Source organism: Patagioenas fasciata, chromosome 12 (genome assembly GCF_037038585.1).
Source record: "Patagioenas fasciata isolate bPatFas1 chromosome 12, bPatFas1.hap1, whole genome shotgun sequence".
NCBI lineage: Eukaryota > Metazoa > Chordata > Aves > Columbiformes > Columbidae > Patagioenas > Patagioenas fasciata.
In genome coordinates this window covers 10,855,753-10,869,623 of record NC_092531.1, presented here as the reverse complement: position 1 = coordinate 10,869,623, position 13,871 = coordinate 10,855,753, and the positions used below count along the sequence as shown (strand labels likewise).

General features: G+C 36.5%; 1 protein-coding gene across 3 annotated transcripts in view; it reads left to right on the top strand.

Annotated features, from left to right (window-relative positions):
- The window catches only part of ENTREP2 (endosomal transmembrane epsin interactor 2), an 86,808-nt gene that overhangs the window by 32,782 nt on the left and 40,155 nt on the right, over nucleotides 1-13,871 (top strand). For all 3 annotated transcript variants that reach the window (XM_065847122.2, XM_065847120.2, XM_065847121.2), the window contains exons 2-3: nucleotides 732-788; nucleotides 8,556-8,666. In XM_065847122.2, the coding sequence (XP_065703194.1) occupies nucleotides 732-788; nucleotides 8,556-8,666 (168 nt within the window). The remainder of the gene's footprint in view (nucleotides 1-731; nucleotides 789-8,555; nucleotides 8,667-13,871) is intronic.

The following is a 13,871-nucleotide window of genomic DNA, read 5'->3' as shown; positions in this document are numbered from 1 at the left end:
TTCACCCCAGGGCCAATGTCCCTCACACCATTGCTCCAGTTTCTCTTTTTATTTTCATTTCTCTGTTTTTAACTGTATGTAAAGCTTATGGTGTCTCAACTGTAACTTGCATGTTATTTTAAAGTAACTAAGATCAGCTTAGGTATGTCAAGATCTGGATCCCGCTTGCTTTTGGCATGTAGTGGAGGGGTTAATGTGTCCGTATGTTAAATATAGGTTTTAAATGAATGTATGTGGGCTTTTTCACACATAAGATCAAGTAGCATGATTGTGTGGTTGGGTGGAACAAAATAAAAAAAAAACGTTTTGCTAATTTAGCTGGATACCCTGGCTAATTTTGCGGTTGTCCTATCTTTACTCCCCTTTTTGTGAGCTAATTTTCAGTGGTGCTAAGAGACCACAAGAAAATTTACCCAAACATTTATTCCTCATTAGTGGTGATAACATTTGGGATTGGGAAAGAAGATGTGGAAGGCTTACTGTGATCTGATCAGAACTCATTTGATCTGGCAGCTGGATAGAAATCGTTTTTAAAAAGAGCTTAGTAGTACATCTGGGTTTTTTGACACAGTGAATAAAATGGAAATGTTATCTTTTTAGTAGCTGGTTTGCAGCACTTTGGAAATACACGTCACAACTGTGTATTAAGCTTCATCTTAATACTTACTATTTTTTAATGGCACTGGTATAAACCTTATGTCTCTTTGGTGACTGTGCTCTCTTTGTTACAGGTGCTGTTATCAGGACTGATTGGTGTTGTTTCATGGAAGAGGCCCCTATCGCTTGTGGTGAGTGGCAATGTGGCTTTAATCATGTTATACATGACTAAAGGATTCTGTGGAAGTAACTCCCGGTGGCTTTGGCTTTATGTAGAAGCCTAGTAGCCTCTAGAGATGATTTTCTAGTGCTGTTATGTAACCTAATGTTTATAAACACTTAGTGCAAAAATTTGGGGACTTTGAGGTTACATTACATAAACTGCGTAGGTGACAATAGTATTTTTCTTCTATCTGTAGTTAAGTATTAGAGAGCCATAAAATTCATTAGGTGTAAACAAATGTAGATACCTACTGCCACTTCCTTCCCATTGTTACCCTTTTGTTTTTCTTTTTGAAAGTATATGGTTTAGTAATTTAAATGTAAGAACTAATGAATCTTAAACGTTTTGATAAATGCGTGTGTTTAAAGAAGGGCAGCAATAATACTGTAGCTGTTTGTATGAAATTAAAAATTACTGAAAATAATGAGCAATTGTTGCCTAGTAGATATTTTCAATACTGTAGCATGGCTTCAATTAATAGACAATGAAATACGTTAAAATGTCAATAATTTGTTTATGAATATATTTTAAAAATTAATACTGAACTTAGAAAGGTGCTTTGTCTGTCACTATTGTTCTAGACAGGCTGTTCATCTGCATTTATCTTTACATTTAACTTGACTTGCCTAAAATTGCACTGTAGAGAAGGCTTTTTAACCAATTACATGGATGGCAAAAAAGCATATTCCGAATTAGTAGCTGTTCTTTTTTGTCTGCAAAATTATTTTTAGCTACGTTTTGAGATTCATGTAGTTACTTAATAATGAAAAGTAATTTATGCTTGTGTATGAATGTTAATACAGTTTCAATTATCCTGTTAACACAAAGCAATAGTAGATTCAAATCAGTCATATTAAAAAGATGAGATGACTGTGTCAATAACAATGTGTTAGCAGGTAGCTATTGCCTTTGAAAAAGTGTGCATATGTAACATAGTAATGTATGTTACATATGTAACACAGTTAATATTAAAGGTAGCCCCAAGAAAATACCATGGAAAGTATGAAATGGGAAGACTGGTACTAAATCAGAGTAAATCTAGTTTGAGCTTTGGGTATGTATTTCAGTATTCTGAAATAAAGTGCTACTATTAGAGCTTCTGATTTTTTTCTTTCCCTTTCCATGTTTCACTTTTCATTGTTATTAAAGAAAACACAGATTGAGTTTGTATTGATTTTCTGGTTGGTGTTTTTACCAACAGATGAAATCTGTATGATGAAGAAAGCTGCCTGATGGCAAGATAAATGAGGTCAAAGTGAAACAAAGTCAAGAAACTAATGAGGGAGTGTGAGAAAGGTAGCAGGCTGGTTTCTGGACTAAAGTCCAAAAAAAAAAAAAAAAAGACAAATTTTTACTCACCATTGATGAACAGGGAGAACTTTCATATTGGAACATATCAAAAGCCTGGTATGTCATTGTCACAGAGGCACCCCAATGTTAGTTTCAGGGACAACAGGGTCCAAAACAACTTTTATTAAACCGGTGAGAAACAGGGGTTTAGCACTCCAAAAGTGACTTGAATACAGGTTTGGATATTAGTTGAGGAAAATTATTAAGTGGCAGCAACTAATACAACAGGAGGTCCACAGTGTGCATGCACGTGGCTTCACCAAAAACAATACCAGAGCCATCCCTGAGTCCAGGAAGAGTACACACTTGCCTGAACACGGTGTGGGATTATTTTAAAGGAAAACACGTACTCATATTGAGTATGGAAAGCGTACACACGCAATTCTGGCTCAGCTCGTAACTCTGGTCGCGCGCGAGGGGCACGTCTCAACGAATCCAGTTTTTTATAGTCTGATCAGCTTTGACTGTGTAGGCATTCCAGAAGCTTCTCTGCACCCCCACACTGGCTGTGGGGTGCCTCTGAAGCTTTCAAACATTCCCCACACTGGCCGCGGGTGCCCAGTGGCTCCCTGGCACCTTGGCGCTCCCTTCTCTTAAGAACCCTGGCCAGCGGCCTCTGGAGTCAAACAAAAGCAACTGCTAGCCTCAAGCAGCAGAGAGAGGGGGATGGGTCTACGCCTTCCATATCGAAGGATTGGAGGGGGAGAGAAGGGGGTTTGCATTCTGCCACAGTCATGAATGGGCAGTCATCAAGTAAAAATATTCTGAGTTTCTCAGACCTAAAAAAGAAACTGTCAGACTTTAAAAACAAACAATGAACGTGTATATGAGAATACACGGACAGGGCGGGCATGATCCTTTGGTTGCCCCAGTATTTCTTTGGTTATCTCTTGCTGAACAGGAACAGAAAGGGGAGGATCAAACTTCTTTTTTCCTGATTGGGTGTTTTTCAGGTTTGCGGTGTTGTTCAGAGTACGAATGTGTATCTCTGGGTAAAGATTGGACGAATTTCTGCTCAGTGTTAAGACAAATAGCTGGTATACCTTTTTTTCTATCCAGTATATTTTATTCTACCTTATGGGCTTTGTTAATAATAATTCTTTAACTTGTACCTGGGAACAGTGCCTTTTTGATTGAATAAAACTAAATAGTACTGTAATAGTATTACCTATCAGAAATACTTCAAAAGAAAAAGTTCTCCTGGCAGTGAAAGGATCATGAAAGTGTAGGTTCGGTACCCAAATCTCATTTCTTTGCAAAGGTATTATTTTCTGCATCCAAAAAGAAGAAGTCAAAGAAGCAATAAAGACAAGTAGTAGTTCATCAGCCATTCACTTCTGACTGTATCTTACCAGGAATGTGATATGCAGTATTGGTATAGAAATGAGTGGGTGGTTTCATGGTTTAAAACTTTGGAACCAAAGTCAAAACTGAGAGTAGTTGTGCTTTTACAAGATGTTGACATGAGTGGTGGTTTGTGTTATACATTCAGTAAAAGATCCACAAATATCTATGTGCTAAGGAAATTTTTCCTGTGCCTTCACTTGCTTACATTGCCAGAATGCTTTAAATATACTAGGAACCATAGGAACCACTGTCTCTTATCAAACTAGTATTTACATTTACCAGAGGAGACACTTGGGCAAAGGAGATCTTTAAATTTCTTATGCTTTAATTTTGAGCAGTATTTTCCATACATTTCAGATGTTTCTTCATTAAGCTTTCTCTGTTTTTAATTATGAAATCTCAGAGAATTTTTAGTGCTTTGGGAAAATCTTTCAGGGGTCCCTTATTTGGAAAATAAGTGCTGGCTGTGTCAATACAATTGCTTATGGTTAAAATGCTGTGTTAAAACAGGAATTTGTTTTCTTGTCATTTATGGAAGTGTCTGAAAATTGCTGGAGAACTTGTGTAGCTCCTGAGTTTGAACTACTTTGTACAAAACTTTAAACGGTGTAGTGAGATTATTTTTATGTTACAGTCTATGGTACTTGTAAATGTATTTGTGCTATTCAGCCTTGAATTGAGTAGGAAACTTCTCTGTTGCCATCTGGCATTTAGGTGATCCCAGAAAAATATTTTTACATTTCTGACTGAAAGCTTTTAAAATAGACTGATAGATTTAATATATATGTATATATATATATATATATTTTTTTTTTTTTTAAAGGAACAGAAGCATGTTTTTTTAATGTCTGTGAATGTCGGTGAACACAACACAATACTTCTCATTAATAAGTGATCTTGATTACTCAGAATAGCTACTAAAAGTGTTTCTTATGAAAGCTGCATTCCAGATACAGTGCCATGCATCAGTGAACATGCAAATCTGTGTGTATGCCTTTAGTAACTAGCTTGGATATAAAAACTCAAAAAACCTGGTCTGTACATTTGTTTTTCAGGGTATTTTCTGATTTCTCTCTCTTGGCTTAAATGGAAGGGGACACTGTTTCAACACATTATCCCTTCAAATGAACCATTGCTCCTTTTTCTTTTTTTTTTTGATAAGCAGATAGGATTTTCATCATTAAGAAAAGTAAAAGAGGAGTAATCCTAAATAGCAGCCATTCAACCTGCATATCAGGCACAATGGTGAACTGCTATGTAAGGTCTAAGAGTGCACCTCTGGTAAGAGGCAGTGAAATACTGAACTGAGTTTGTTAGAAAATACTCGTCCTGAGTTGGCTTGGTAGTTCATTGCAAAATCAGAGGTTTTCTTTCTAGAAGTCCTGTGAGAAACTTGATCTCTTTGAATATCAGACCTAAATCAGTTTATTTTTTCAGTAAAAATCAGCAGGAAAAGATCTATACCTGTTGTAAAAAAGAAGTTACTAATTATTTTAAAGAAGTGCATCCACATACACGCTTGGCCCATAAGATCCATGGATATGTAAAACTGGCCTGAATGTTTCCTCATTGATTATCTCCTACCACTAGATAGCATTGCTGAGTGTAGCAGAAACAACCGAACTCCAGGAAACATGGTACATAAAATGTATAGAAATTACATATAGTTTTCCTGTATTTTTCTCAATGATGTGGGGTTTTGACCTGTACCTGGCCATACTACTTAACCTGTGGTCATAGAGTAGCTTAAGTGATAAACTCTGGTAAAAGAATTTACAGCTTCCTTTCAGATTTAAATATTTGAATTTAATCAAACAAACAAACAAAATAATACCAAGCAAACTAACAAAACAACAACAACAAAAGTATTTCTCCACCCCTCCCACCCCCCCAAGCATAGATTTGGTTTTGGTAGCTGGAATAAATAGATAATCTATGTAGCACAGAGGCAATGTTAGCATAAATAGGTCAAAACTGCAAGAGAAAAACAAGTAAAAAATGTGTACAGCCTGGGAGAATGGCAGTTGAAAGGCATCCGTCACCTTGTGTGTCATTGTTGGCTTTGATACTTGTGTGATGTTGAGATGAAATGCAGAACATCACTCTGATTTAACATATCCCTTGATCACTCCGCACTATCATTTCAGTATGCATATTCTTAGAATTCATTGATAGGGATGTTCATTAGGAACCCTGCTATTAGACAGTCTTCTTTGAGGATGAAGCATTAGTTTAGAGGTTAACAAAACACTGAGTAAAAACAACTACATCTTACATACCAGAGTTTTGCAAAGTTTCTGATAAACTGGGTTGTGGTTGAATGCCAACTATTGCTTGCTTTCAAAAAGAAACTTGGAAGGCTCTAATTGCTTTTACTTGCAAAGCAAATCCAATGCTGGTTCATGAAAGTAGCTCTTCTAATACAAAGCTGTAAATTTTGCTCGGAGTTGGTGTGGACTAGAATGTGATCCCAGGCTTTGAAATCTTCCTGCCATTCTCTTCGGTTCTGTCATTGGTCGCTAAAGAGAAGAGTTCGACGCCTGCCCATCCTCCTCCCATTGTGAGGAAACTGTAACCGCATGAGGTCTCCCCTCAGTCTCCTCTTCTCCAGACTGAACAAAACAAGTGATTTCAACCACTCCTCTTACAGCTTCCTCTCCAAACCTTTCACTAGCTTTGTAGCCCTCTTCTGGACTCTCTCTAGTAGCTTAATATCTTTTTTTATACTGTGGCACCCAGAACTGCATGCAGCTTTCAAAAGCTGTTTGGGATCCTCCTTTTCCTGAAGCTATGTAATTAATGAAAAGTGTTTGGAGCAGAGTTGATATAGTAAATAGGTGTTCCTTCAGTATATGGGACTCTGTTTCCTTAGAGATTTTGGAACTTCAATAGACTTCATGAGCTGAGGCAGGATCTTTGAGCAGCAAGTGCTGCATTGATTCTGCCAGGATTAATGAGGGGACAACTGTATAAATAAGGGAAGTGTTTTAACCATGAAAAATTAACCACTCTGGTGTTCTGTCAGCAGAACTATAAAAGGGATTTGGTGTTGAGATTATACATAGTTCTGATGGCGTTTCATGGAAGTTATATGTCAACAAAGGACTGGATTTCATCAGCCTTAGCATCACACCATGCGTTTTTCATTTCCTGTGAGCCTACGCAAGTCAGTCAACATCCAGTTAGAGGATGTTTGCCTTTTGTTACTTGAGTGGTTTCTGAAATGGCTGAAGCTTCATATGAACTGTCCTTGTCTGAAAAAAGCTGTCTGATGTTTACATTTTTTTTTTAATCAAACAAATTTTTATGTCTATTTGCACACCTGACTACTCCTTCCTGTAGAGCAATCAGGACTTCTTTAAAGATGTGATTTTTCAGGAATGTGTCTATGGTCGTAAAAGGAATATGATATAACCAATAATCTGGATTTACTCCAGGAAAAGTCACAGTACAAGGTTAGCAATTGAAATACTGGCAACATAAAAATTAAACAAAAAAGCAAATAAATACACAAAAATCAATTTCCTGTTTTTGGTAAAAATTTCGTTAACTGTTCAAATGAATTTGCGGTTAAAGAGCTAAAAGAAATATGTTTTAAGTAATGTTTAGGATGTTAGAAAGCTTAATGCTTTACAGCTGTCACTCTATCAAGTATATTAAGTTTTGCCTGTATTAGCAAAAATAAGTGCACAAAGCTCTTGGGTTACAATGATTAAAAAATACAAAAATTAAGAAGTAATAGAATGAGGTGATGTATAAATATTGAGTCTGCAAGGCATCCATTAGTGCAGATTTTATACTACTTAGAGTATCAGTGCTTTTCTGCATATGTGACAATATATAGTGACACAGACACTATTTGCCCATTATTATTTGGTAGCAGTATGTGTTTTATTCTAGAAGTTTTTTGACTGACACAGATTTGTCACAGATTATTTTTCATACACAATACAGGAGTGTGAAATTGTAAAAATAGTTGAAATCTCGTTTTCTTTCAGAACATGCAATGGAGTTATAATTTGACCCTTAGATGTATCAATTGGGAATTTTTCTGTCATGTAAGGCTTAGGTTGGTGAATTCAAATTCTTGTTTTTCATTTGATCACTCATTTTGGATTTAAAAATACTGTTACCATATGCATTGACAAAAGATAGCATCTTGTGAGAACAGTGAAAGATTGTAAAGTATGGGCATGCATACAGAAAAAAGATGGAACAGAATTGTTTACTTATTTCAGGTAACTCAATAGGAGTGTGAGTGTTATGGCAACGTGGCAAGGTGGCCACATATTAAACACATTTTTATTCTTGCCCTCTTAACTGCTTGTGCCTTTCTATTTCCCTGCTTATTGAGTTTCTTACATGTTCAGATTTCTGTCTGCCCACACAGGGACAGGTTTTTTATGTTCAAAGGGATAAAATGTGATAGTTAAGCTGATGCAATAATGTTAATGATTGTTTTGACATATTTTGAGAAGAGGCGAAAGGAGTATTTAGCACAATGGGTAGTTGATATGGAGGATGCTCCTTAAATTGTAATTGTTATTTTAAAACCAAGTAGTTTTATAAATCCAGGATTTTATTTTCCTTTTTTTTCCCCCTAACTAGTGCAAACTCATGATTCATGATGTTCACAAATAATTTTCCTGTTTAAGATACCCTCATCAAAAGGGACTTAAATTGTTTCATGACTACTTCTGATTATAAAATACTTTTTTTCCAAATCTTCCTTTTTAATAATGCTCATTGATAAAAGTCTTTATATGTATGATAGAAGTGGGAGACAAATGGATGATTTTGAAATGACTGGAGGAAAATAGATTGCAGTCAAGTATAGGTGTGATTTAGCTTTCTCTTAGAGTGTGAGACTCCGGATATTGTCAGATTAAAGAATACTTTCTTCTTTAAAATACATAAAATGTTAGCATCCATGTAGTTGTATGACAGACTGGAATTTCTTCAACGTTTAAATGATATATTTTTTTCTTGTTTGCCTCTTGCAGTGAACAGTAATAGGCCATTTGGTTTTTTTTTCCAGATAACCTTTTTCATGCTGCTGTCTGCAGTGTGTGTTATGCTGAATTTGGCTGGTTCCATTCTCTCTTGTCAGAACGCTCAGCTGGTAGACTCCCTGGAAGGATGTCAGTTGGTAAGTAATGAAAAACAAATATCTTATAAAGGATAATGGATTCTATTTTCAGTATATTTGTGTATTATACACATATTTCTTTACTTTTTAAAACAGTATTTGTTTAGTAGAGCCATCCATAGACATTACAACATGAAAAATCATGTTGAGAAAAGTTCCAGAGTTAAAGGGTTAATGTAGTTTTTTGTCACCTCAGAAAGTTGTAATATTAAAAAGACTTGCTTCTTAATGTTATGGTACAAATGATGCTTAAACAGAATGGGTGGAATACAGGGCTCATCAAAGCAGTGCAGTGATTACGATTTGATGTAAGCAATATCAGGATTTCATCTAATAGCTTCTTATAAAACTAGTGTATTTCACAGATGTACTTGTAGTAATGTTTTAGTATGGGTATTTTAATATGTTATTTGCCAACCTAAATTTTTTTAAAAATTTAATTTCCAGAGCAAATGTATGTTACTTATGCTAAATAAAACACAGAATAATAAAAATTATCATGATGTGGTGTGCTCTAAATTACTAGAATGTACAGTATACCAGAAGTCTTTGCTTTTTTATCTCAGAAAAAAGTACATATATATTGAACTCTAACATATTTTCTGTATTAAACTTACAAAGATGTCTACAGAACTAAACTCATGTCTGAAATCTCTGATTTAAAGTAAATAATAAAACAATTATTTCCCCCGATATAAATTCAGGAAAAAAATGACATTAAATTGTAAGATTGACAAATGAACTGGAGAATGTTTATGGGTATGCATCAGTGCTCTTTTTAGTATAATGTGGTTGTCAATAGACTAGTCTCACTGTTTAAATGGTATGATCATGCACTTATAGGATTCATTACGTATTTGGAATATATGCACATAGGCACCCCAAGACATTGATTTGAATGATAAAGAGAAAACACATTTTTCTCTCTAATGCCAACAGATGACTCCACAAAACGCTTGTGCATGTCTTCTATTCAGCCATCACTTTTCCTCCTTCATTCTGAGCTTTTTTGTCTAATAAAACCCTTCAGGCTTCTGTTAGCACACAATATATTTAATAAAACGAAGTTAAAATAATATAAAATGTCTTGGCAAATATTTCGAAAGGCACATGAAAAATACAGGAGATGAAATGGTGTGGGTGTGATCTGGCACATGCCTTCACCTTGTTTAGTCAGCTGTTAGGCCTGTGTGGTGTTTTCCTCTTGCCCACCCTGTTTCAGAGGGGCTGTCTGCAGCTCCATCAGTTAGGCTGGAAAGGCTTAGGCGTCCTGCTCAGCTCTTTATAGTGTTTGCCACTTCCAGGTGCGATTGAGGTGGAAGCTTTACAAAACCAGATGGATGGAGCCAGATAGCTGACTTGGTGGAAAACCAGCAGAGGAAGGGAAGATTTTCCCTGTAAAGTGTTTGATCTGGAAAACTCTTGATAAAGTTTCTGGCTCTCATTATGATGGGGAGTTGGCGTTGTGCTGTAGAGCTGGAAAAATCAGCTGGTGGAACCTGGAGCGTACTGTACTTTGGAGTGCTATGGTAAAATAGGGTTTTTTTTGTTGTGGGGTTTGTTGGTTTTTTTAAATGAAAAAAAGAACTATCATGGGTATTTTTTGCGAAATATCTTTGAAGTGAGTCTTAGTAATTTGTTTTGAGATCCTTGCTTTGGTATTAGGACTATTTAGAAGTTACTTTGAGGGACTGCCTTTATATCAGAATTTCACATGAAGACTTAAAAAAGTGGCTTTACATCTGCGTGGAAGAAAGAATAAATAGTCTCTCAAAATGCCTTCCTAACTGTATCACGCAACTATGTAACTAAATTATGTGACCTATCTGCTCTAATTTTCAAACACAGTATTTTTACCTGGAATGTTTTGGAAACAGGAATTTATCTCTTCCTTGCTCAGCAGCTCATTGATTCATTGGCAAAATCCCCCAGCATTTCTGTACTGTATGATATATAAATTATTTCAGAGTTAACATGTTCTTAACCACTTACTGGTTTTGACAATTGATTACAGTAATAAAGGGAATAAACTTGTATGTGTGTATATGTGGCTGAGCCATTTGCACTTGTATGTGCGGTCTTTTACCTCTGACTTGGTAGTAACCCGTGTCAGTGCTGACACAGTTTTGGCGATGTCCGGTGAGCTGTATGAATAGAATTTAAATGGCAAATCATGTCCCAGATGGAGAAGAATGCATGTGGCAAGAATGCTGGCATTGGTGCTGTCGCAGCTCAGTGCATACATGGGTCTTGTGTGTGTCTGCCTGCTTTTGTCATTCCTTTTAGGCAGCCGTGATCAAATAGGGCTACTCAACAAAGCCTACTGAAAAATCCCTAAGCCTCCCGTTCAGTTGTTTAGTGAGACTACTGATAACTGTGATTATGTGTGTGCTTGTTGGAGTCTGCATTCAAATATCTTGACAATATTTGTCATTTAATAACAACACCTAGCCATATGTGATCTCTGTTCTGGGATGTATTGTGATAATATATCTGTGTTGGGATTCCTCATAGGTTCAGGAAGAATTGCTTTTGCCTTTTTATTTTTCTTCCTTCCCCCTTCAGCTTTGTGAAAAAATTGTTTCAGTTGTATGGGTGGTTTTCCACTTGGAAATTTAATGTTGTTCCAAAGTATCCTAGATGCAGTGATTTTCATGGGACCACATTTCATCTGAACTTTAAGATAGCCTTGGCTTCTTTACCTGTATATTTGTCCCCCTTCTTCCCTTCTTTAGCTTGCCTTGTCTGATCTTGCTCTAATCAACAGTGCAGGAAAGGGTGTCATGTCAAACACATGCTTTCAGTAGCAGGCAGAGGGTGTGCAGGTCAAAGAAGGCTTTGGCCTTGGGTGTAGACATTTGAGGATTAAGGAGTTTGGTGGGTGGGCATGTAGAACTTCCTGAGTAGGTACTTTCCCATTTGTTCTCATATGGCAGAATTCTTAGGAAACCTTTGCTTGATCTCCAGGTTTATGGAAGATTGTCACTTAAGCAAGAATATGGCAATGTTTTGCATTTTTTCTAAAGCCAGTGTACTTGGCTAGTAAATGAAAAGGCAACGCTTATATTTCATTTATACTTCCTGAGCTTTTTGTTCCTGCTGCAGATGGAATCTTCAAATTTTCCTCTGGACGAGTGAAATGCTGAGCTGGCAAGAGAAGATAAAACAAATGTTCAAACTGCTAGTTTCAGTTTTCGGAACTTGATGAAATATTAAGTAGCTTTGCACCAGTGTGCTGTACTAGATGGGAGTGATTTAATTTCATTGTGACTGTTCATCATATCGTAATTGTTTCAAAAAAATGTAGTTTCTTGTGCCCAGACTTTCCTTTTTAGATTTTCCCTAGTCAAAATCACATTTCAGTCGGGTTGGGGGTTTGCAACCATTCCCACACAGAAAAGATAAGTTAGTTTTAACAATGTATGGGTCCCAGGATAGCTGTGTGAATTCTTGATCCTGTCTGCACAGGTCTGAGACAGCAATAGGGCAGGGATGTGCTTTCTGGAGTTCGAGGGTTCAAAGCTGCTTTCAGCTGCTGTTTTGTTGAAAGCACAAATGCAATGACACATGCTCAGCCTTTTGTACCACTCCCCATTGCAAAAGCGCAAGTTAGCGAAGATGTCGCTTGGCAAACATTTGAAGGAAAAGGTGCGCAATAGAGCAAATTGTTAAAAACTCTTTAAAAATGTATGCCTAAGATTAAAAATAGGGTTTTGTTTTGCAGTCTAGTTGCAACTTTCAGGTGTTTTTGAATGTGCTAAGATTTTTAAGATGTCCTTATGTTTTGCAGGAACTTTCACATAAACAATTCTCTTTTAACTATTTTTAAGAACCACAGAATCAGAGGGTGTTAGGGATTGGAAGTGACCTCAAAAGATGGAATTAAAGGGAGACTTACTGTCCAGTTCAAAGTCATAGAACATCTTTCAGAATAAATTGAGAATCTCTTGTAGACAGGGAATCTTGACCAAGAAAGTATTTCTCATTTCAACCTTATGTCTGTGACACCTATTCATTACATGAGATAAAAGTGGACTTGGAATCTGAATTTGATGTTAGAAATGTCAAATACATCCCATCATGAGTCACTGACTGTCTTTCATTGAACAGGGCCAGCATGAATCAGAGGAAAAATGGTCTTGCAGTAGATAGCTTTGTCTGAAGTCCTTTTTCCTTGTTATAAAAACTTTTTAACAACTGAAGACAGTATTGATTTGCTGTATGCCTGGTGCTGGTGTAGCAGGTGTGCTGTAGCATTCTGACCACTGAATCTGACACGGCTCTACATTCAAAGTGTAAGTTTTGGACTTGCTCTGTAGCATTTATCTAACAGTTGACACCATTTCCAGAGAGGTTCAGGAGCAAGACCTCCCCAGTGGCACTTAGTGCTTTGTATTTTCTGTTCATTTGAAAAGCTGAGGTTATCTGATCATAAGCCGTGTAGGTGGGTTTTGCTTAGATCTTTTGCTTTTTAAAAGAGAGTATTAGAAGATCATAGGAATTGAAAAATTTCACTGCCTGAAATTGTTACAGCAGCTTTATGAATTAAATCATATGCTAATTGGAAGTAAACAACACAACTATTATGAAGGTGCTCTATTTTTTTTTCTGTATTTCTTTTATAGTGTCTATGGCTTAGGGTATGACCAGTCTCTGTGAGTTGCTATAGGCAATTATTTCCCGTGCTGCCTTTAAGTATATGGCAAATGGTGTAACTTATATACGCAGATTTCTTTAAAGCCTTTTTACAGTTTATACTGGCTAGAGGGCAATCTGGAGTCTTCGGAATTGAAGCCCACTGAGATAGCATCCTGTCCTGAGCATGCCTTCATCACTGCATATGGCAAGCATTCATTCATCTGCAGCTCCTCTGGTGAAGTTTATTATGTTTTTTGAATGGACACTTTTTGCTCGTCCAACTGCTGTCCTGGTCACCAACTTGTAAGCAGATAGTACTAGATAAGCCTGGTAGGGGTGACACTAAAAAACCGCATATCTTTAAATATTAAACATTCTTCAAGGTCTTAAGCTGTAAGAAAACCTGTATTGAATTGCAACTAGTGGCCTGGAGAAGTAAGATATTGTACCCCAGTGTAAGCCCTTTAAATAACCTGCAAACATGGGAATGGAGAGAGCATAGAAATACCCAACTGGTAAAATTTAAAGCAATGACAGTTCATTTTAACAGACTAGGTAAAAATATGT